Source organism: Euwallacea similis, chromosome 3 (assembly GCF_039881205.1).
Source record: "Euwallacea similis isolate ESF13 chromosome 3, ESF131.1, whole genome shotgun sequence".
Lineage (NCBI taxonomy): Eukaryota > Metazoa > Arthropoda > Insecta > Coleoptera > Curculionidae > Euwallacea > Euwallacea similis.
Window position 1 is genome coordinate 5,363,288 of NC_089611.1, and position 25,083 is coordinate 5,388,370.

At 36.2% G+C, this 25,083-nt stretch overlaps 1 protein-coding gene across 5 annotated transcripts in view; it reads left to right on the top strand.

Annotated features, from left to right (window-relative positions):
- hth (homothorax) overlaps positions 1-25,083 on the top strand; it is a 148,566-nt gene that overhangs the window by 18,739 nt on the left and 104,744 nt on the right. For all 5 annotated transcript variants that reach the window (XM_066406055.1, XM_066406056.1, XM_066406057.1 and 2 more), the window contains one exon: positions 746-887. In XM_066406055.1, the coding sequence (XP_066262152.1) occupies positions 746-887 (142 nt within the window). The remainder of the gene's footprint in view (positions 1-745; positions 888-25,083) is intronic.

Here is a 25,083-nt window from a genome sequence, read left to right on the forward strand (position 1 = left end):
ATTGCAAAAAAGAAGTAGAAAGGAGGGTTAAAAATGTGTGTATCTTTCCATACTATTTCCTTCATAACTCCTTCAATTTTCAATATATCTAACTAACTTTTAGTTCCGTCCACCCAGAGCATCGCTGCAAGGGCACGTAATTAGGTGGTCAAGAGGTGGAAATAATTAGAAGCAGTTTGTATAGTCCAGTGCAAATTAGTTGGTAGCTCAAATCTTCTCAGAAAGATCTGCTCGACAACGTTTTTTTCGCATCCAATAACATAAGCAAAGAGGAATATTACAGATCAAACGGGATTGACTATCAATACGGTGCTCTCTCTCGCTCTCTCAAAAATTTACCACACACTTAAAATGTCTTAAAAGACTTAAATCTTATATGTAAATTGGTAGAATCCTTCAGAAATCCGGGAAATATTGGCTAGCAACATAACTTAGGTTGTATATTTTTCCGTAAAATTAACACGACAATGATGGTGTCTGGTGCGTCAAAATATTTACCTAATTTTCGTAAAGAATTACTCTTTACGCAGCATTGTCTATAAACATTTAAAACAAATACATACCTGTAACGTAAATAAGTACTATGTCACTCACCAAGAGCGGTTATGGTTTGAAATCATTCAGGCCTAACAAAAACTTATTTCGACGTATATTGTGAGAATTAACTAGGTCTTAGTACCGTTCTGAGTCCATCTGCCCACAGCAGAATTAACCGAATTTTAATCGTATTGTTCTTCTGTTTCAGACACCCCCTTTTCCCCCTATTGGCCCTTATATTCGAAAAATGTGAATTAGCAACGTGTACGCCTAGAGAACCTGGAGTAGCTGGAGGAGATGTTTGTTCATCAGAATCCTTTAATGAAGACATCGCAGTGTTTTCGAAACAAGTAAGTGAAAAGTTTTGCTACCAAGGCGCCAAGAACAAGAACTGAGCCTTTTATGACCTAAACCCTGCGCTGCGTCCCATCCCCTTTGCTGCGATGTACACATGTTGACCTAATATAAGGAAGTCTCCGGGTTGTTTATAAAGCAGTGAGCCTCTGAATTAAACACTGTTTTATTGTAACAATCATCACAGCCTGTATGTATTTTATTATGTTTTATTTACGTTGGGTACGCTAGCTTATCATTCTGATTATGCTTATCTTGTGAGATAAACATAGAAACACATGTAAAGCCATCTACAAAATTTATATTATGCTCCAAATACGATAAGAGTGTACACGCATTGAATTGCTTATGTTGACTCTAGGTCTGTGCTTCGGTCTGCACAGGAAATATTTATTTTCCACGGCCCTGTGCCATGGTAATCATAAAGTACTCGTAATTATTACTCGGAAATCTGATGGAAATTTATTAACGCCGACTAAGTTTTACTGCCTACCTTCACAAGTTTACTTTGAAGTTATTATTTTATAATGGGTACCCCTTGTAGTAGTACCAACTGGCACGCTTCTTGGGTCTCCTGCCTTCGGGCGCGCATTAAAGTGTTTTTTTTTATCTCCAAGTATAATGCACAACATGGAATACAAGTAGCGACATTTTGACGGCTAACAGTATTTACAGGAATTAACCAAATGGGCCCCCTCAAGAACGGAAAATAAATAGGCTCGTGAGTGACCTAGAATCGAGCCTACCACTGGCTTTAAATGTGCAGCCAGCTGAACATGTAAATACTAGTTAATCGTTTATGGGAATATTCAGAATTAATAGGAAAATAATGGCTGGTAATACGAATTCCTTAAAGTACGTTTTTGTGTTCATTGAACAGTCGATTAGATCATAATGCCCGCTAATAAAGACTTGACCTGCATTTTAATTTTTTTCGTGCTCATGTACTTCCTCTTCGCTGTTACGTTTCTTCCTTGTCTATTATTTTCGTATTGGACACATTTGCGCATTATATATCTGATAATTAAACCTTATTTGGAGCCATTATCATTGGGTATTAATAATAATTTCCAACTTGGAGTCTGTAATGGTGTACCACTTTGGAGGCATAATCATTAAGTTCAATGGAAGTCTCTCGACATAGTTCAGTAATGGCATAAATGGCGCGAGGGTATATGTGTGGAGTTTATAACGCTTAAGCAAAAAGGTTGTCTAATCATATATTCAGCTAAGTTCCTTCAAGTTTCGATCATCTCTTGAGTTTTGCCATCTACAGGTTTTTTCGGACACTTACTCTGGAGCCGAGCAACCCAAGGTTACTAATAAGTTAATAAGATAAGAGTAAATTTCCAAAGATTTTGTCGAGCGAATTAAATTTGATAAAGTTTCTTACGGTTCTTAAAAGTCTTCTTACGGTTAAATTGAATCGTTTCGCCGGAAAACTAGAACAAAAATGAAGAGAGGGCCATAAAGTGCCAGAATGGGGCAACCAGAGCAGTTCTATGGTGTATAAGTTCAGTGTTTGAGTGAATAAATTTCATAATGCTACAGATAAATTATTATAGAAGTTTCTACGGAATCAGCTGAACCTGGATTTGTTTATTTATTCATACACGAGCTTGAAGCGTAAGTGCTGTTTTGTACTAGCCCTCGTTGACTATCTACATTTCAGGTGGAAACCGCTAGTTCTAGTGGGTTTTTAAGGTAAAATGATACAAAATATGCTGTTTCGGATAATCAAAGGAAAATTTGTGCTGCACGTGAAAAGTCATTGATTCTTATAGGTTTCGAGGGTAAAGTGGAGACGACGATTTCAATGGGCAGCGATGTTTTGGACTTACGATTTTTCAAAACGAGGTATTATCGGGGTTCTGTTTCCGGTAATATTCCCCAGGAGGTCATCAACATTAGATATAATATTGCATTTTAAAATTTTTCAAATTTTTGAGATCGCAGTAATAGGACTTTCTGCTTGGATAAAGGAGGTATAAAATCTTTCTCTTTGAGAAAGCATTTAGTTTTGCCGTTTTAAATTTATTTTAAATCCTCCAATTAGATGAAAATCAATTACGTAAATACATCAATTATTTAGTGCTTTGAACATCTGAGCTACCTACAAAAGCTGATCTGAACATTTTTTTAAAATCATATCATGTCTTTTGCCTCCATGTAACTGTATCCCTATAAGCTTAGGAAATATTTGAATATCTCCTTAATAACAATTATCTAAAGAAAGTTTATTAATTTTCGAGTTTTGCGTTCACTCATTTGGCTTAAGCAAATTATCTAATTTAACGGAGTTTACGAGATTGTTAAGGGAGCTACGAATATAAATGGGAGAATATTGGGGGTCTGGAGAGTGGGAAACGGAGTCCTCTTTTGGCCATGTAATTTCAACAGTCGAAAAGAAAATCTTCGTCCTATAGGATTCCTAAAGCGAGTTTGATTAATACATTTTAACGTAAACTATAAATCTGAAGCCCATTTTTTCGATTTTAGAGGCATAAAGGTAACTCCTACCTTAATAACCCCCAATGGCATTTCAAAAGCATTCGAAATAAAATTGTTTCTGACATTCAGAGATTTCATATACCCACATAATTAGTGTTTCAGATTCCAGGATTTAAAATACATTATTCATTTCCTTTCATGAATTTAAGATATAAAACCCCATAACCTGTATTTAAAAGACGCTATTCAACACAAACCAATAATTGCCATAGATTGAGGAAAGGAGACAAGGATACCGACCATTTTTTTGAATTGCAAATTTAGGAAATCAAGAGGACTTTCTGAGGTAATTTTTATGAGCCTAAAAATAAAAAACGCCCAATTAAAGCTCAAAAAACCGGTTACGACATGTTCAAGTACTTTATCAAAACTCATTCCTAGTAGAAGTTTTCGTCCAACATCCTGGATCAGCTCATTAGCAATTCAAGAACAAGGCATTAGATTTACCGAATTCAATTTTTAAGTTAAACGGTGTGTTGAAACAACTAACTCTTTGTTTACACCTGGATCACTTTAGTTCTTAAATATTTATCTTTTGGGCGGAGCTTTATTAGGCCAGCTTTGAATTCCTGGACCAATTACAAGATAATCTCAATGTTTTATTATAATTCGGGACGCAATTTGATATCTCCAATTTTTTCCTTTAACTTAGACCGATATATGGTTCTATGACGACAATTAGAAATTTAACTGAACGCAAATAAAATGAGGCAGATTTAAATTTAGAAGTCGACAACTAGACCCGAAAGCTCGAGGACGAAGATTCTCATATTACCCGAACCACATGTCTAGGCCCCATGTTTTCAAGGTCTCAGTCGATACCATTCATCGAGGGGTTGAAAAGTATGTTCTAAAGTTCGATACACTTTCTCTCTCATCTGAGTCGTTTGTCTCCCTCCGTTACCAGTCAGAGCCCTAAGCGCTTCCTAGAAATACATCTGGTTCAACTTAAATATCTCCACAGAGATTATTTTAAGTCTTCCATAATAAGAAAGAAAGCCAAGAATTTTTCTGGGCAGAGCTGCGAACACCCATTTTAAAAGTGACATTTGGTGGTTTCAGGGACGGACTAATTAATTTTATTTTTTTTGCGTTCTTCAAAGGGCCTAGACTGCCCTGAAACATTATACTTTAATATTTTTTCTACGCGAGTGACGTTCTCAGTATCAGTCATTAAGTCGAAAAATGAATAGACTCCGGTCCTAGTACAGCCAAGTCCAAAATAGAAGTGGATGTATAAAAAAAGTGGCCCTAAAGTTACTCCTTCAGTTCACCTTCACTTCATTGTGTGTCAGGCAATTTATGAGTCAATAAATTCTCAAAAATGAAGGAATACGACTATAATAAATTTAAGTGTCTCTTTTATCGAGCCTATAGGTACAGCTTAAAAAATTTGATTTGGTGCAGCTAGTTGCTTTAGTTGCTCGCAAAGTACGTTTAACGTCAACTGGTTTTATGTGAGATTTAATAATGTTGTCAAAGAGTTCGATTGTCTAATGGCAATTTGCGAGTATGTGCGTACCTGAAGGCCTTGAACGAATTCTGCTAATAAGTGTTTGTGTATGAGGCTTGGAAATACAGGAAAAAATATTGAGATTTCTATGAAGTTGTTTGGTTTACGGTTACGGATAATATGGGTAGATAATTGGGATAATTATTCAGCAAATATCTGAGAGATTTAGGTTAGATATGGATGATAAATTATCGAATGCAGAAATGTTAATGTCGTTTGATTATCTTGTCTCCTCCTGGTGCATTGCTCTAACACATTTCTGGTATAAAATAGGGTAAATAACCTGCCAATGAGGCCTTCATTGCCATATTATGTGTCTAAGGATAATTTTATAGATCAAAATTCTTTTGAAATTAATCAGAAAATAAAGTTATGCATTTATAATGTTAGAAAGTGTTTAATATACAACAAAACTAAGCTTTTGTTGATATATTGCTAAAATATATTGAATTATTCATAATTATCATGTTAATAAATTATCTGTTTTATGATTTTTTAAAAATATCCTTAGACTTTACGATGTGTGATTTATAATTCTCCTGTACGTTTCAACGTTTGGTGTTTAACATAGGCACTAACCTGAAGTATGTTAAAATGTATAACATTTTTTTCTGATGTCTTCACCGTGCAGCAAAATTACATAAAATCGCCTATGAAACTCATTTGGAAATTTTGTGCAACTCGTGTCATACTACGAGACCTCGCCTCGCTCGTCCCGCAAAACTGCTATTCGTTACATAAAATTATGCATTTCCTAATGGATTTTATACATAGCCATTGTCTGCTTGTAATATTATGTGATAATGCTAATTTTATGCGCATTTTTGCAACAAAATAGTATCAACAAATGTGTTAGTTATATTAATAATCTATTTGAGAACTGGTTTTAATGTTAAAACTGTGTGGTAATAAAGTTCTCGAATGAAAAAGAAACATTTAAATATTTCACATATCTAAATTGGGCTTTTAAAGACTTTATTATCAGTTGTAAAATCTACGTATGTTTTACTTACTTTCCTTTCTCTATGATTTTATTGGTGGCTCGTAAAACGATAACGCTGAAAGATAAAACTTTGGTAGGTCGTTGGAGATTTATTCTCCTCTCATTATCGTATTCTTCATTTCACTTCAACTTTCCCAGTGAATTAAGTGACTTAGAGATTTATAAACTTCATTCAGTATTGATTACGAAATAGAGGTTCTGGCTAAAGAATGGCAGTATCATACACTGGCACATTTTCACCTAGCTTAAGGGAAAATACTTAAAATTCCTACCATAAATAAGTTTAGCAGAAAATAGCTGGTCGAAGGGGAAACTTACGTGGAATGCTCACAGTGCCGTCCTTGGTACTTCTTGGAATTGTATGATAATAATTCTTTCCTCTCTTCGGTTCATGGTATGTCGGCATTTCAGTGTTTTTAGATTTTGAATAATGTTACGAGGACATATTCAACTACGTTTGATCAAGAGTTTGCTCTATCTCGGTAAAGGTGTAATCATTTTTCTCACTGTTGTGCGGCAAAGTAGCTTTACCGCACGATTTGTGCCTAGCGCATCAGACTGGTGTTCTGGTTGCGCTAGGTACTTCTACTCTCAGTTCAATTTTGAAAATTATTACAGGATTATTTTATACTGAAACACCACCTGATACCCTTCTAGTATACATGTGCCCCAATTCTTTCGCAATGTTAAAAAATCCTAAGAACAGAAACATGTTGTTTTTTGACTCATTAGCTAAATTCGCTCACTTACTTTATATTATCGGGATAATATTCCTGTTCCGGATCGAAAGAGTTGAGATATTAATTATTAATGCACTATTAATTTTATTTTTAAGCTGATTTCTCTAGAAACCAAAACGTTGGATACTAAAGCTGCGTTTTCACTGCTCCTATGGAAATTCGTCTGCGGTTAAAGTTAAAGTAATAACACATGAATAATTTGGTCCTTAAAGAGACAAATCAGAATATTCTTTGCTAACTCGGATGAGCCTGGTACGAATTTGCATAGCATTCATTTATTGTCGTCTGCACTAAATTTTATTGTGTAGGTGGATCAAATCAGAATTTTTAAGCTGAAAAACACAGCTTTGAAGGATATTTATTAGGAATGACTGAACCGAGGTTAGATTTATTTTTGCCCAATATCATAATATTGTTTTATAGTAAACTGCGTTGTTCCTGGTGTGTGATGTCAGGAATTTGAGCAGCAAAAATAAACTTAAGACAAAGAACTAGGTTTGGAGTTGCGCTGGAAATCATACTCAGTCAGAAGCATGACGCAATAATTGTAAAATCTCCAAGAAAAATGATTGTTACGTTTGTTCTTTTGTGGTTAAATAGAATAGATAATAGCTAGTGACTTGAAAACCCAAGAGGCTCAAAGGCGAGCTGGTAATCCGCTGTTCGAACGTCGTCTTTATCAGTTTACCTGCAAAGCATTTGTCAATTAACAGAAAGGGCTTAAGGTAAATGCACAACTACGACAATAGCCACCTCCTAGGTGCAGATTAACGAAGGCCCATGAAGTTGCTCCTTTGGACGTTCACCACGGGCGTTCTGCTGACGTCACCTTATTGAACGGCACTCGAGCGACCAAAAAATTACCAACAATAACAGCATGTCGTTTATCGGCCCCGCATCTCCCTACAATGCAGGCAATACATGATCAGAGGGGATCCGACCCGTACAATTCCTTCATACAACTATAACAGATCTGGTGTAATACAATGACGTTGGCAACCCTGCTCGTTTACGCATCACTTGAGCCGAAACGATTAAACTAACTGACAATTCTGGGCCGCATCTGCATTATAATAGCCGAGTCACCTGAGTTTTAACTTTTACATATCAAAAAGATCAATTTTTACATCTGTCACTTTTTGCTTCTCATTTTTTTCCCGCTTTAGATTTTCACCGCGCTTCTCATCTATACTCTCCTAGCATAGTAAAGCGATCATGTATTCAAATTTTTGTATCTACCCCGGCAATTTTCTCATATCCTTCCACCATCTATCTCGACCTGATGGTGATTCTACCAGTATCAATTTAATTTTGTGTAAAAATTTACTTCATAATGATGACTCTACCAGTATCAATTTAATTTTATATAAAAATATGTTTGCATTGCATAAACAACAGATGTGAGGAAATGTGGTGCATAACCATCATATAATGGTTGAATTATATGTCGGTGATAATGACTCTAGTGATTGGCAACTCCGCCGTAGGACCAAGTTTCCTTTATAACGTGACAGAAGGTAATGAAAAGTCACTAAATCCAACTTCCTACCTGAACTTGGGTCCACACCTCATATTCTAAAGTTGTAACTGTAAAAGGCCCCTTTTAAATGTTTAGACTGAAATCCCAGGCAACCATAAAAGTATATGATTTACGGTGTGCCTCCTAAATGATCGATTCGGGTACCTTTCAATTTCGAGATAAATATAGATATTTTATCTTTTTTCGGTTGGAACCATTTATTTTCTTGGTTTTTTTTGTTGACGATAGAAATTATCACCATTTATGATAAATATTCACTTTGTGCAACAGGTGGGAGATAATAGGGATTTTAATTTTAGCTATAAGGTGCCTAGGTGACAATATAATTGCGGGTGTTGACAAATTTATCGGGTATTTTGCGGTTGCCAACAATGTATAATAATTCGTGTCTGAAAAAACTCATTTTTATGATTTGGGCTATTATTCACCGCGAAATATTCCAATATTTCAAAGAATACATCATGAAAACTAAACACATACATTTTTACTCTTTAGTCAACAGAAAACTCTGGACTTAGAGCGCACAGAAAACCCCTGAAGCTGCTTGAATTAAAACCAAAAAATATTGTTTTCGATTGTCTCATTTGGTTCCACTTATGTTCTAGCAATCCATGTTTATTGATAATTTTATTTTTAATCTTTGAACACATTTTAAATCTCGATATCCGCTCTCCAGATCTGTTCTAGACCAATGGTATTCGCTCAAGTACAGGTAGCTACTAATCAGAAAAAACCTCGTCAAGCACTTAATCTGAATTGGGTTTTTGGCACTTGAAATCACATGGTTTACAATCGCTGAATACTTTATTTAACCTGGAATGTTCGCATGAACTAAAATAAAAGTGAATGAGATATAGATGGAGAACAGAGTTGAGGCGTGAGGGGATATAGTTCTGATGAGTCGACTCTGCGGAACGAACGTTGCGATGTTTAGGAAGGAACCCATTTAGCTTTCGGTATCGATTACGAAGATTTTTTGTTAAAATTAGATAGAAGTTTGAAGGAGCGCAGGAAGGTGATATTTTACGCACCCAAAAACCAGCGAGTTTAGAAAGTGCGGTTGGAAATGTCTGGGTTGTGTTTCACCTACTATATTAATTGCATTACTTATGTCCTTTCGGCTTTACACTACTTTTTACATTTCTCAGCTGTGTTCTCTCATTTTCTATGTACAAGACAAATTAACTACGATTTTTGCCTCCCCAGTAACCCGCCCCAAATCGCCGTATAACTATTAGTTCCCGCCCAACTTTGAAATGGGTGTACAAAATTGTTTCTTATCTAATCGTGTTGTTGTTCGATGAAACATATAGTTGCTAGTTATTTTTTCCCTTACATGTGTCACAGTTTTTTCCTGTAACTGGTTGACTAATTACGCTTTGGCTACAAAAATATCCATAAATGGCACCTTATCTACACTGACGATGACAATGTTTCACGTAGTCCTATTAAATGAGCGCTGAGGAAAAAAAGTGTTGTTCGTGCTTGGGATTTTCATCGCAACAGTATACATTATCACACAGGTACAATGCCTCAAAGATCGGAAGTGAAAGAGAGTAGAGATATGTATGCCCCAATTACCAAAATGTCACGATAAAATTGGCGGTGCGAGCGAAGCGAGATCCCGCAATATGACACGAATAGCTCCTAATAATACGCGATTTGTTCTAATTTTACTGTAGGATGAAGAAATGATAAGAAAATCGTACACATCTGAACATATTCAGCTGCGTCCTATATGTGCACGACTGCAGCGGCCGTTGCTGCTAGCTATCCTGAGGTATGAATTGAAGGTATCTGCTATAATTATGTAACTCGGTAACCAATTGCGAAATAAAACTCGTTTAGTCACCTGCTTCTGTTTGGAAAACTGTCAATTTATTTGTCAATTTATTACTGTGCTTTCCCGACCCCCGTCATATCAAACATGTCCATTAACGACCTCTCAAGAATTTAAACGAATGAAATTACAAACTCGCGTAGACGTCTGCTAATTTTGCTACAAACAGCGGCTTGACCAAATATTCGTGAGGCATCTTATCGTTCTCCTGATCTATAAGAATCTAGCATCTATTATGATCTTTCTTCAGCCATCATCGTTCTAACATTTCGAATATCTGAAGACGTTAATAACTTGAAAGATCGCCGACGAGCTCATGTTGGTATCATTATTTCGTCGGATTCATGAAAGAAATATTTTACATTGTGACGGAATTAACATTAAGCATCGGCAAACTTCCAATAACATTCTGATCCACGAAGAGTGTGTTGTGAATTACTATGGGATTGCATATGCATTGTTTCGTTAGTTATGGTACGAGATTGTAGTGAAATTTCGGGATGTACATCAAGAGAAATTAGCGATAATGCGGTCGTTTGCGAAGTCCTTGGCCTTTGGAAATAGTTTTGTTTAAAATGAAAATATCCCAGCCGGTAGATAATTATTAAGTTTTGTTGCCAAAACAGTATCAAAGGCATCGGAATTCGATTGATGTTGTGACCTATACTTACATTATTTAAAAACATCTATTAATATTTAAGATTTTTCTTGGCAGAGCGAGAGATATTTGAGAAAGCTGTTTATCCTTCCTTTCAATACACGTTTTCGGGCGTCATCCTTGTCAAACTCATTAGGATTTCCATCCATACTTTCGCAGCTTGTAAATTTTCAATCCCAATTCTTTTGTCCCTTAGAAAACAATCCAACAGTATCAAATTACTGGACGCAAAACGCTTTTGTGATTAAGTTTGGGCTTTTGAACAATATATCCACACCGAAGTACAATTAAGTATTATTTTAGAATTAGGCATTCATACTTGACTATTAAAACTCGGGCCACCGCGTTTTACAAGTCATGGATAATAAACGTAGGGGAGGAAGATGGGGTTGCTCTTTGTTTTCGACAGACGTCGTTACGACCAAATTTTAACCTCAAACATTACCCTTCCGTTTACGAAATGTATTCATGGCTTTGTCAATGAAAGTTTTGATGTGGAAAGGTATTGTTCGAACGGACATACATGTGAGGGTGTTGTTAGCTTTATATTCGTTAGAGGGAAAAGTAGATGAAACGATTAGAAAATGGGCATATTATTATTACAATTCAGCTCGTAAACCATGGTCAGATTCTCAAAGACAATATGGGAACGATTAACACTTGAAAGTGGAGGTTCCGGGCGAGCCATCAAGTACGTCCCCTCGAGAGGGTGATTTCTTGGCCCCTCAATTATTTCAGCCTCATCAATTTTCGAGATATCAACTTAAAATTCATCCTTACATTATGCTCTACATCTACACGAATACCCATTATGGTTTGATAGAAAAGAACGCAGGATGGTACTTTTCCAAAGCTCAGCATCCCTTCTACCACCCCAAGCTATTCTGTCGCACGCTCTTGACTCGTCAGCTTTTTGAAGCCCGAAGAATGTTCAACGTACGTAGATAGTTTTGAGTCCTCACGCATTGTTTGCTCATCTATGACCGTTCTCCAGTTATTTGCAAATATCTAGGAACTTCCAGAAACATAATAAATTATGGTAAAAATAGAGTAAATTCATTAAAATGGTTTCATTAGCCCTATTTTAACCATAAGTGATTATGTATCTAGAAATCTAAATGCGAACACATGAAGCGTACCGTGCACTTAGTACGAGCTGGAAAACGGTGATATGGAAACAATGCGCGAGGGGGAAAAACTTTGTGAATTGAGCGGGGAGTTCACGTTTTGGATTTTCTGCGCTTATGTAAAAAATTATTTAAGATGTACGTCAAGTAATCAATTTAAAAAAATTTTAAATGCATGATTTATTAAAAAACTTTTTGGAGCTTATGAACGCGACGCCCGGCTCGTCGATGAGGGGCTCGCGCAGGGGTCCAAAATGAAATTTTCGCTCAAGGAATTTATGGTCAAACCTAGTTTAAACGTACATTAAGAACCGTTAAAAAATAATTGCAATTTTGCTCGTAATATTATATATTTTTTTGTGATTCCCGGGATGAAATATGTATGACGAAACAGTCGGGTGTTTAATAAGCTTTAACGATTTGCAAGTATGAAAAAAGCATTCGCAAAAACATTATTAGCTCCTTCCACGTTGCATAAATTTAAGAACCTGTAGAAAAAGCCATCTCTACTCATTCGATAACGAGCAGTTCTTGCAGCGTGCAATATGCATAACAAATTTCAGCTTAGCAGTGGAAAATAGATTTTTTTCGATGTTTTGGTTTTTCTGAGGGCTCGTTATTAAGCAGCTAGCTTAAAATACTGATGTTAAGATCGTTTTAAAATTCGATCGGAACAAAGCATCTCTTAAATCGAAGATTAATTTTATAACCTGCTTGGTCGCAGCAAAAAAGGCATTTGTTGTCTTGGCCGTTCGTATCTCTATCTGGTTTGGTCACGTCGTATACCAAGTATGGTGCCTGGGTTGGATTGTTTGTCTGGCCCGACTTGATCCGATGAACGAGGCCGAATAGCTCACACTTCTGAACTGGCATGCCGATCGGTTCTTTCAGCCGTTAATTGTCACCTTTTAATTACTTGGGTCAGTAAATTTGCTTTAGAAGACACATGGAGTGCTCTATTGAAACGTGCTTTGCAAGTTCAAGTCGACATTAGCACTCGAACGCCTCATTAAAAATTTAAAGGAAAATTAAGGCTCGTATTATTCAACACGTGTTACAATTGATATAAATATAAACAAGGCGCATTGTAATTTGACAACATAAAAAGTTTACTGGGTAATTAACACTGCCGCGTTTCTATTACAAGTGAACTGAATGAGCCTTCTTGAGTATGCACGCGCTTCTTTAAGAGGCAATTTCTGCATTGACGTCCCTCCATTAATAAGTACCTTTAAGGAATGGAAACGAAGGTGCTGGATGAAAGTCAGGTTTCAGCTGACAACACAATAACACATAAACATATAATACAGCACAAGACCCAACACAATGTACCAAATTGGAGTGGTCCCATAAATCATTTCAACCCTGGACGCGGTTATTATGTGGGAATCGTTTGGGTTCACTAATTAAAAATGTCTGGTTAAATTACAACAAATCGAATGGTCGACCTCAGAATTGCCTGCATTTTTCTTCGGATTGCCTAAGGAGGTATTTAAATTTTAATGCATAAACCTTGTGGGACCAAAAAAAAATCACTGGGTTTTTCAGAATATCGGCACTAGGGCAGATTTCCAATTGCGAAACTCAGGCTAAATTAAGTCCAAGTTTCGTATGACTTGCACAATAAGGCCATAGGAATTTATATTAATTTACATGCATATGAACGTGGAGGAATACGTTCTAGGTACTTGATCCAGGCATTGTTTATGCAGTTTTTCAGCGGAGTAATTGGCGAAGCCTAATGCGCCAGTTACTTGACTCATTATGCGTTGACCTTCTGAATAGGCGTCTCCGTCCTGACATGAAATAAACAATTCGGGAATTTTATTGTAGTCAAAAAGCTATTCTAAGCTGACAATAAATTAAGACCCCTTGCTTCAGCGACCGATAAAAAGTAGCTCTTGTTGCGACACATTAGCTGCCCGCTTTTTCAGTAAAAACCTACCAACTCGTATTTCACGACCACACCATCACTTCATTAAAAAACCGTAATAACCGAATAACGATCCTTAATAATTCTAAAGATACGGTATGATGTAGGCACTCATGTAAGAACACATACGTGAACATGTATTCAATGTACTTTAAGTGCAAGATAATATTATTTACAATTCAAAATAGGGGATTATCTCTTTACCATTAATTGGCAGATGCCATTTATACAAGTTTACTTCTATATATCCGATTTGTATTATTCAAGGGTGATAACACCTCAAATAAATAAAGTGAAATCTAGGGAAAGAATGATTTCAATCAAATCAATTGTGTGCGGCCTTAGGATTTGACATCAATTTTGTTTATATTAGGCAGTGATTTCGAGTAGATAGCCTATCTCGAATGCTACACATTCGTATCGATTACTTTCTTGCGGTGTATATTGGCTTAAGAGCTTGGGAATAGCACTGTTTCAGTGGTACCACACAAGCTGCCCCGGATTTTCTAGTTTATTCCCAATAAGGCCGCTTTGCCTTGATAGAGGCGACTTTTGACTCGTTCCTGATTTATTCGGCTCCATTTGTTAGAAGCAGGATAAGAAGAGTGATTGCCCTGTAATGTTGGCACGTTAACTCGAAATATATTAATGTTAGCAAATATGCAGACTCAGTGGCGCTGAACACATGTGATTTTAATTTACTTCTAAAAACACCCACAAAGAAAAAGAGCAAGACCCAAACAGGCATCCTTACTTAACTCTCTATTTATTAACCGCGATAATTTCAGTCTTGAGCAGTAGGTAGTCACCGAACACAAAAGGGAAATAAACGTTGAATATTTAAACTGTGTTCAATGTTTTATGTCTCCACAACAATAAGTGGCGTTTAATTACTAATTCACTGCATCTAAAAATATGAACCCATTAAATAAAATCGGTGTGCGATCGGCATAAATAATGCTTCCAATGGGTTGTGTAATAAATTTAAAACGGATGTCACAATAGACACAGATCATGAGCACGATTCACATTATTAATAAATAAAATGGTACCTATATTATATAATTATTTAATGAATATTGATGCTTGAAGAAATTTGTTTGGTTAATTTTATAATTCGTTTATTTAGGCTGGAAAATTTGCAGGTTGCGAACGAGCCCCCAAACATGTAATTTCGGATAAGACTAAGGCCTCCAAAAAATCAATTCTTACGCATAAACAGTGGCCAGGACAAGTGTCCATACAACTACCACGCTGTTAAATAAAATGAAATAACAACAGTATGGCCAGTATATTACAACATTCCCTAATTACTTTAGTTCTAAACGGCAACATGTAAACAACTAATCTACAATAATTTTTTTGCTAAATCGTATTGTTTATAAATACTACTGTAAAATGTTTACAAACGTGTCATAAAATTAGATCGCAAAAGTATTCATATATTTGCGTCGGCACAAAAAAAAAGACTGAACCTGCAAATGAGGCGATTGTATCTGTGGATATTTATTTCCAAATTGTACAAGCCGATAGTGGCAAGTTAATGTAAGCGTTAGATCAGAGATTAAATAAAAAAATAATTGTTCCAAGGCATAATGGGTCGAAAATTGGGAGAAACGACAATTGCTGAAAGGAAGATAGTACTTAGGTTACATAAACAAAATAAAAATCATATCGAGAAAGGGGACAAATGGTTAACAGCAGTTTTGCAATTGTTCAAAGCATTGTCAAAAAGTTTAAAAATGAAAATTCCTTTGTTAAGCGCATACGAACAGAATGATAAAAAAAATTATTGTTAGAGAAGAGGGGAAAATTGTAGAGGAAGTCCAACAGAATCCATGAATAAGTGCTTCACATTTACCTGCAATGATTGAAGAACTGTTTTGGGAAAAAGTAAGCTCCGATACTTACGAAGGATAAAAAAAAAAGGTGGATACTTTTCAAGAGTGCTGCTTGTCAGCCAATGGCCAAAATCATTCCAGGAACCATGGATGAAATGGTCTATTTGAATGTTTAAAAAAAAACAAACTGAAACAGAGTGCTGAAAAGCTAAACATGCCTGCAGTTTATTCGTTTTACCAAGACAGCGGTTCTGAACATTCGGAGAAAATTGTTCAGAAACGGTTACTATATAACATACCAAAAATTATTAAGCCTCCACCCCAATCGCCAGGCGTCTATTCCATAGAAAATTTATGATATGAATTAGAGAAACGGGTCAGAAAACGTGAAATAAGCAACAAAAGTGACTTAGAACGAATTTTGCAAGAAGAATGGTTAAAAATTGATCCCTTTATAACCCGAAACTTGGTCGAATCGATACTTCGACGCTTGACAGTTATCATTGAAGCTAAAGGCCATGCCACAAAGTATTAATATTATATAATATTGTTTATAACGAATTACATTATGTATGAATGCTTTTGATGTCTAATTTTGTGACATGTTTGTAAACAGCTTGCAAGAGTATCTATAAACAATATGATTTAGCAAAAAAATTATTGTAGATTAGTTGTTTACTTGTTGCCGTTTAGAACTAAAGTAACTAGAGAATGTTGCAATATTCTGGCCACACTGTTGTTATTTCATTTTATTTAACAGCGTTATAGGTGTATTAATTCTTTTGCTGGCCACTGTACCTTGCCAAAGCTTCCTTCTCTTCGAACCCGAATAAGTGAGCATATAGAGTTTTAATTTCTAGGACAAAACAAGGAAGTCGAAAAATCGTCAATTCTTTACTTTGCTCACACTGAGGAGGTGGAAAAGGACATGACAGCAGAGGAAATAGAATAGATCCGGAGGCTCTGTTGGAAATCAACAAAGACTTCCTTGAAAATTTCACATAATTTTTTTTAGGATTTTTAGAAATTTGCCAAAACTGATATGGAAAGCGGAATTTGCTCTGCTTCATTTCGCTGCTACAGAGCCTCGTGCGGTGCCATAAATTAAATAACAAATTAGGCCTGTATCAACATTTTATTCATCGATGATTTATCAACTTCTTTATTGTTCTCAACACTCGATTATTTATTTCCTTCTACCCGTACCAATAACACACATCTAAATACTAATTAGGCAATAAATGTTTTTGTGATGATTCTGATATTCACAACAATCTAATCAACATAAATTATAATAAACCCACCTTAATTCATTATCCTCGAAATATCCTGTCAAACCTAACTATACTTATTGTATGCTCAGCAAAAAAAGCAATGTTAAAACCCAATAAACACAACATTTTTGACTACAGTGATTTGATTAAATATTATTAGCACTGCTAATCGTGGGATAATCAATCAAAATTACAATTATTGCCACCAAAAATGATCGTTATTGTTATTTTGATTGATCGCATACAGTTATTATCCACTTGATACTTACGAAAAGATTGGATCTTTTGAGTGTGGAAACGGATTTCTTTAAATAACATTTAAAGTCGCATTGTGCAATCAGGCCGGAGTTCAGCGGTTTAGATGATTTGGGCATATAGAAAATACCCATATAATTTAATAGATTACAATTCCACGTTGGATCGTTTGGCCTGTTAAATCTGGAAGATTCGAAGACAGTGTCACTTCAAGAAACGTCACAAGCAGGCGGTAATTGAGCCAGTTAAGCCAGAAATTAACAATGTTAACACAATAGTACCGGGACCGCGTTGGAGGTTCAATAACTGATGTACTGAAAAAAATACTTTCACATTCCAAATATTCATCATATTAGTTCATGTCAGTTTTTCCACTGCCAGAAAAACAACGTAGATGCACATGGTTCACGCTTGTAATCTCAGCAGTAATTGACACTCATATAAAGTAATTAGCTCTTTAGGCCTGGAAAAGAGCCACATTTATAAAAGTGGTTAATGTTAGGTAGCATTCAAAAAACTAGCAAACGAGGAAATCGATCTAATAATTATTGCAAGAACCCAATAGCCCGATAGTTGAAAAAACTGGTTTCAGAGCCGTACTGGTATGAATTACGCTAGACACGTCCGTAGCTAACGGACCATCCTTCTTTCGTTCGGCTTCAAAAGACGCCGCATTGCCCAGGATAGTGAAAGAAATATAGTACCAATATGAATACTAAACTCTGTAAGAATTTCTTTTTGCCGTTTAAGTATTAATGCTTATTATACGAACGTCATTGTACAACCGCAGATTTCTTTTAATATGCCTCTTTTTGAGGCAAATAACAGGTTTTAAAATGAATTAAACCGCGTCTTAATTGACCAATAAATTTTACTTGACTTGAGGCCAACTGACTCTTCCTGAGGTATTAACTATTATGTGTCTGTCTAAGCGAGATAAGATTAAATAGGCGATAGCTATTACGACATAAGTTAAATTTTATTCGTGTAAATAATACGCAGTCTAATGTCCTTTGTAGATATGATTCGGCACTTTGACCCGACACCGATGAATGTACTGACGAATACGGTCCTGTACCATTCAAACAAATGATCAAGCTGGTATTTGAATGTATTCAATACGATCCTGGGGTCGACCCGGCAAGCTTCAGGCTTTTATAGGGCCCACGATCAAGTTTGGTTCATGACACAAAAGAAGTTTGCCTGCATTCTATTCACATGGTTTCAGCTGTGTTCTTCCACCACAAGTATAAACGAACTCTCAATAGATATTTTTTGGAAACAGCATATATTTAAGCCGGTTATACAATTAACGTTGGTACAATATTATCAGGAATGATAATATGAGCTGCTAAATCCTCAACTATTATTCTCCCATGCTTGAGAGAAAACTAATCTTCGGGATTATATGTATTGTGAATTGAAACAAAAGGAATAGCTGTCTGATTATTCATTCTAAAAAAATCGTGTTTCATTGGCATGTTAAGATGGTAATCGCAAGGGTAATTCCCTCACCCACCATCTCTGGGAATAATTTAAGAATTAATTATTTAATTCCTTCATTTAGCTTTAAATGTAAGACAAGCGCAAAAAATAAAATTCCACAGACACTGAACTGGCAATATTAATGAACATATCATAAACGACAAGATAAACACTAATTGGCATGAAAGTAATTTAAATTCATAATACAGGCCGAGTTGATGTAATTGTTAACGTCGTCGTCGCTCTGCCCATTAGTTATTGGTCTAAGTTGCAGCTTTTCGCAGTTAATTCATTTTTTGCTCAGACTTGATTTTCGAAAGGCCAAGGGATGTTTCTTAGGAAAAAAACTATTTGCGGGAAAATCGATACTTAGAAAATCGCTTTAAGCTACCAATTAACGAATAATCGTAAAAAAACGTTGCATATTTGAGATAAATTGTGAGTAGATGCGAATAACTCTTGTAAACGTTAATCATTATTACATTCTTGAAATGAGGATTGATATTGAATAGTTATCATGAACAGCTTGAATGTCACTGTTACTTTGAAGGAAATTCAAACTCATCACTTTTACATTTGTTTACTGCCACACGAGTGCGGCAAAGCCACTTTCCCGCAGGCTCGAAAGAGAACATGCCACCAAAAAAACTCCGATTATTACGCGCTCAGGTCATACGTGTACGCTCGCATGAGTCCGCACTTTCCACACTCACGTTAGCCACAATGATGTGGTGGCCTTGCACCATTGTACTCTTAATACGTGTATTTTTACTTCCATTTGGGCAAAAATAAAACATCCACAGTTGAATAATCTCGAATTCGGTCTGTCTTAAGCCCCAGCGTTTTGTAGCAATAAATTCCTGCTGTCAGTCTGCTACAGAAAAGTTTTTCTGTCGGCTCCGACTTGATTAAACGATAATGTCAAGCATACTTTGTGTCAGAAGTGACCCAAAAAGTAATATGCCATATTATTATCACTAGCGATTGCATTCGATCTGAATTCTTGCAAGAATACAATTGCGCATGCAACTCGCCTCATTGATTATGCCTTAATTAAAATTTGTAGTTTGGTCATTTACATATTTTCTATTATACATTTTAATGAAGCCTGCCGACTCGACCTGACGTTACGTTTCATTTCCTATCAAGTTAAAAGTAATTATGCGGCCATTTTATCTGTAATTAAGAGTTGTTGTGCTTTTAAATTTATTCGGAGGGCTGCTCGTAAGATACCTGTTCCCCGGAATTAAAAAATTATTAGAAGCATGAAGGTCTCTCCCACTCTTAGTTTTCAATTAAGAAAGTGTGCAATCTGAATCGGCGACAATCCAGTAATGTGAGTCAAACTTTATGAGGCAGGAAGATGTGAAGAATCTTGACAATGGTGACAATTAAAATAGCTCCAACTTGAAGCTTTAAATAGCGATTCGTACTGTGCTGAGGCAGGATGTTGTAAGCCTCAGTAATTTATGTGTAATCCAGGCCTCAGAACCCAAAACAATTACGATCTCTAAACGAAAGCGAAAACCTAAACAGACATAACCTTCCTATAGTTTATATCAGGAACGCTGAAATCTAGTTATACGTATATTCCATACCTACCTAGTGTTAAGAATACAGGCCATTTCAGTGATTTGCCAATAAACCTGTCGTTGCTTCATAAAGCTAGCATTTTGAGGCACTTTTATGAAATATAATTTATTTATTTGGGATAATAAATTACACTGCCTGTTACTAATTGAAGTTTGTGTAAACATGTGGTTTTTCTAGAGCTGCATAAGTGCTAGACTTATTTTCGAGTAGGGATTCGATTACATGTGGTCTGCAGATGCTTAAGGGGACGCGTCTAGGCTGTTTTCGATTCCAGGTTTGTACTGGTGTTTTTTATCAGACAAGCCTGACTGTTCTATTTTTACAATTAGAAATTTTTAGCCCAGATTAGGCGTTTCACGTTACCGACAAAGTGGTTTAAAACCGAAATGTTAATTTTTTGACTAGCAGGTAGCCGCCGGCCTACTAAACGCACTTCAAATGCATGGAACTGCCCAAAACGATGCATTTAAATTATTGTGATTTAGCAGTACCTAATTACATGGGCCTGGCAACATCTGTCAACTTAATTTGGGTCTTCACGAGGAACATTAAATTATTTTATTAGAACTTGCAGTTTGTCAACTCGAGGAAATTGGCCAAACAGCTGTTCCGTTATGGAAAGGATTTTGAAGAAACTGGGGAAAGTACTAAAATTCCCACCTATAGCGTCATTGTTTCATGTAAGCGGGTATTCTGGTATTCCACATTATTTAGCGGCAATTGAGCCAATTTAACTTTCTTTATGCCCCAGCCCTTCAATACGCTCTTTACCATTTCGTCAAAGCAGGAAATCCCCGGGACAATACGTTTAATCTTGACAAAGGGCCAACCGGGCTTAGAATCCTACCTACCTCTGCGTTTCTTTATAATTGTTGTTTTAAACCCCTGGAGAGAAAAAAGAGGGATGGGTCCACCATGCATTCACGAAATCGCCCTCGGGCCCCACTGGCAAAATGAACATCTTCCTTTACAATAGGCCGAGATGCATGCATCACTTAATTTTATGCAACAGAAACCAGGGCGGTGTTTTTACCATATGCGTTCGTGTGAGTTTATCCCCTTTCTTCTGGTGTGAAGAGTGGAAACGCCATTGTAAACCTGACCATCGACCATGCTGATTACACTTATTGTTAACGGCAATTAGTAAAGAATGAAATTAATTAAATTGTTAATTTTTTTACAACGAAAAGCAATTAACTATGGTCTGCTTTAGCTTGGCTCTTGTAGATACCCGATGTTTATATCCTGTCTTTAATCAATAAGAGTGCAGCCATCCTTCACGGCTTGCAATTTCTTATGGTGAGGTTCTTGTAAATACGGGGCAAGAAAGAAGTAGATAGTGTGCAATCATTAATTCTTTTGTGCTTCTATCATCGTTAAACTACACAAAGATGCTAACTATTAAATATTTTTGTGGCAAAAAATCGGATTTGCTGTTACCTTAAAATTATGCATTTAGTCGCTTTAATACCTCGAAATCCGAACCGAAGCATTGCGCAAGGAATGTACCGTGTGCCTTTCTGGATTATTTGTTCCCCGAAACTTGGTGGTATGAATCATCTTTTCTAACTCACGTGGAGCTCAAGATCCGAATTTATGAATAACGAATTTTCAAACTGCTTTAGAGATGGAGAAGCTCAAGCATTTTACTTCTTACTGTGTACTCGAGTTACGATTTCCAAAGCGCCTGATGCCAGTTAAGGATGGGCAAATTGGTCAAACTCAATATCAATAAAAAGTAATTGACAAATTCTGCACATTGGAAAAAGAATTTCCTCATTATTTTCAATTGAATTACTTACACATTGTCTGGAAATTACCTCCTCTTTCCAAGAATTCTGCGGTTGTTGACTTAATACAGTCGAAATAACTTTTCTAATTCTATTGATTTTGGCTGCTTTATGTAGTCACAAGTTTAAAGCCCATTTCGTGATTTTCTGAGGTTGGCCCCAAATTCCAATTCCCTTCACAATGCTCCAGACACGCCCCTGGTACAGCTGTCAAAGAATCTTGACCGTGTGACTGCTCCCAAATAATTTCTACCTATTTTTACGGTTCAATGGATTAAACAGCGGATTTTACTTTGTTAAGCCAGACCTGATGCTTCGGTTTTCACATTTTCTTACTTTCGACGCCTCCATTTTTTCTCGGAGTGAAAAACGGCTGCCCGCAAATGTGTTTAATAAATATCTAATTTACTAGCTTAAGTTGTGACTTATTTATTATTTTAAAAAATTACACACCCTGTATCCCAGACGTAACACTTTTGCGTGTATAGTGCGGTCCAAATTAGTGATGCATGTAATATATTACATGTGATGCATGTACAGGACCTTTTGAATCTCCGAAGGCGCATACAGACATGTAGCTGAGCATCGGATCGCAAAATCGTTCAGTAACAAGCATGGACGGCACTGCGTAACACCGTCGCGTTACACCGTATCCCAACATCGTAACATCGAGGCATTCCATCGATTGTCGGCATTTAGCCGTCACATCAAAGAAACGATACATGCTGGTTTTGCTCCACTTCTTTGCATGTACTTATTTTTAATCAGTTGCAATGGGGTGAAAAATCTAGCTTTAATTGTTTGTCAACAATTACCAATAACAATATAATAAGGAAATTTGTACGCACTTCTTCAACCTCCACATCAAGCGGACTTTACGTGAATCACAATTTATTCTTTTCATTTTTATGGGAGGCCAGTATGTTTCGCTGATATGATACGCCACGATATGCTGTTATGCATAAATTCTTGACACACCATAACTTCGATGCGTAACAAGAAAATGGTGCGGTACGGCGTACTGTTGTATGTCTGTACGCACCTTAAGAGGTACAGAGACGGTTGAATGTTAAAACGGAATTTTCTAAAAGAACTCATATTCGGTTTGAAAATTATGATAGATTTTTCCCGAGAATTACGGAAAAATGGGAACCAATGAATTTTAAACTCTGCTCCGCAGCCTTCAATCCAAGTCGAGAGTGAGTTTGAAGATAAGACCTTATTGAGTTTTTACATAGAGCGCGACAACACAATTTTTCAAATTCGCCATAACGTTGTTTGACCATTCTGTATAATGGAAAAATATCCTTAATATTTTAAACTCGGTTCGGATCAAGCAAGTTAACCAGAGCAGCAGCGTGTGAAAAGTGCAGTTTGAAAGAGCACATAAACATTGGAAGTGTGCAAGTCACAAAGAGAGCTCTCCGGTATTTATCACCGATGTTATTTTAAATCCTTACACCTTTTTCTAATTGAAACACTGAAAAGCATGCTTAAATCTTACATAATTCAAAGTTAGGTCTTGCTTCGGAGATTCAGGACATTTAGTATCTAGGGATTTTGTCGCAGCTTTCAACGCTAGTTTGTAAATTCAATATTCATTGAAACGAAAAAGATATTACGGATTATATTACAGAGTCGAAATTGTTATTTATGTAATAAGTGCGTAATATAGGATTTTATGAGATGAATCAGTTTATGGTCGAGCGAACTTGCGAGCGAGTCCATAAATGCAAGAGTCGAATAAAAATAAAACCTCATTACGTTGTGCGTTTTATATTCGATTTCATGTTAATTTGCTAATAACTGAACTTTCCAGTCAAAACTGAAATACCTGTGAAATATCTTAGTCATCTGCTAATAGTATATTATACGTCAAGATTCTGAAGTGCATCATTATCACCCTTATATCACGAGGCACGCTGCCCCAAGAGATCTAAAACGTGAGAGGCCATAAGCATGTCACAACTGCGGTGCATATACGATTTTTTCCTCTACTAGATTTGTTAAAATTACAATAATTTTGATCAAATTCTTAATTTGAATGGGCCATAATCGCATCATTACTAACCTGTTCAATACCCTCAATAATGGTGTCTTTAAAGCTAGTAGAGGAAATCAAGTTTAAATCAGGAGACATCTCAAGTGTAGGGATATAATGCAGAGCTGCCATCTTTAAGTACTAAATAGTACGTCATCAAGTATATACATGTATAGGTACGTATCGCAGGTACTTGAGTTAGCCAACTCGTATCATGCGATTATTATGCATTGATATGCGTGCATTTGGCCACTTATCGGTTTGTACCTACTTTAACAGTGCTTTTATCTTGAAATATAAACATATGATTATGTTAAAAGCAAATTTTTAGGAGCAATTTTTATACGTTTTTATTAGATTTACCGTTCTCTATACATCGATTTCATGTTGTGCCAAACATATTCTGGGAGTTCCATTAAAAAAAGCGCTCGAAAATATTTGCCTTTTACGACCACTGCATGCATAATAAAATTTACAGGCTTAGCGAATAAATTACATGCCCATATGAAGTGTCTCATGTTTTATAAACGCCTCATTACTTATATCAGCTGATTTGAGAATTGTACAAATTAGTCAATTCGTTAGTCATATATCCACCAGGTGTTTTCCGCAATTTTTTACTATTTGTTTCCTAATTGGAAGGGGCGTTGGTTCAGCATTATGATTTTGGTGCATATCATAAAAAATTTGGTTTCTTCAGTAGACTGTGGCAGAGACGATGATCACAATCCGGAGGTTGGACGAGTTAATTGGACGCCGCCACGGTGCTGATGACCTGATCTTTTGAGGCTTTTGACTTGATAATAAATCTGAACATTTTCACCGCTGTGTGCGGTGTCTTCGATTCTCAGTATCTTTCGTGAAAGTTGACTGTTCTGTCCACACAATGGTTTACACCCCATCTACTAATAAAAATAGTGAAAAAAAAACGAAGATTCCAGAGAACTAATCTAAAGACGCGAAGCAAATCCATTGAACACCCAACATCCCATTAACCGGCACTAATAAGACAAAAGATGTTTCCAAGGGTCATAAAAGTAACAACTCG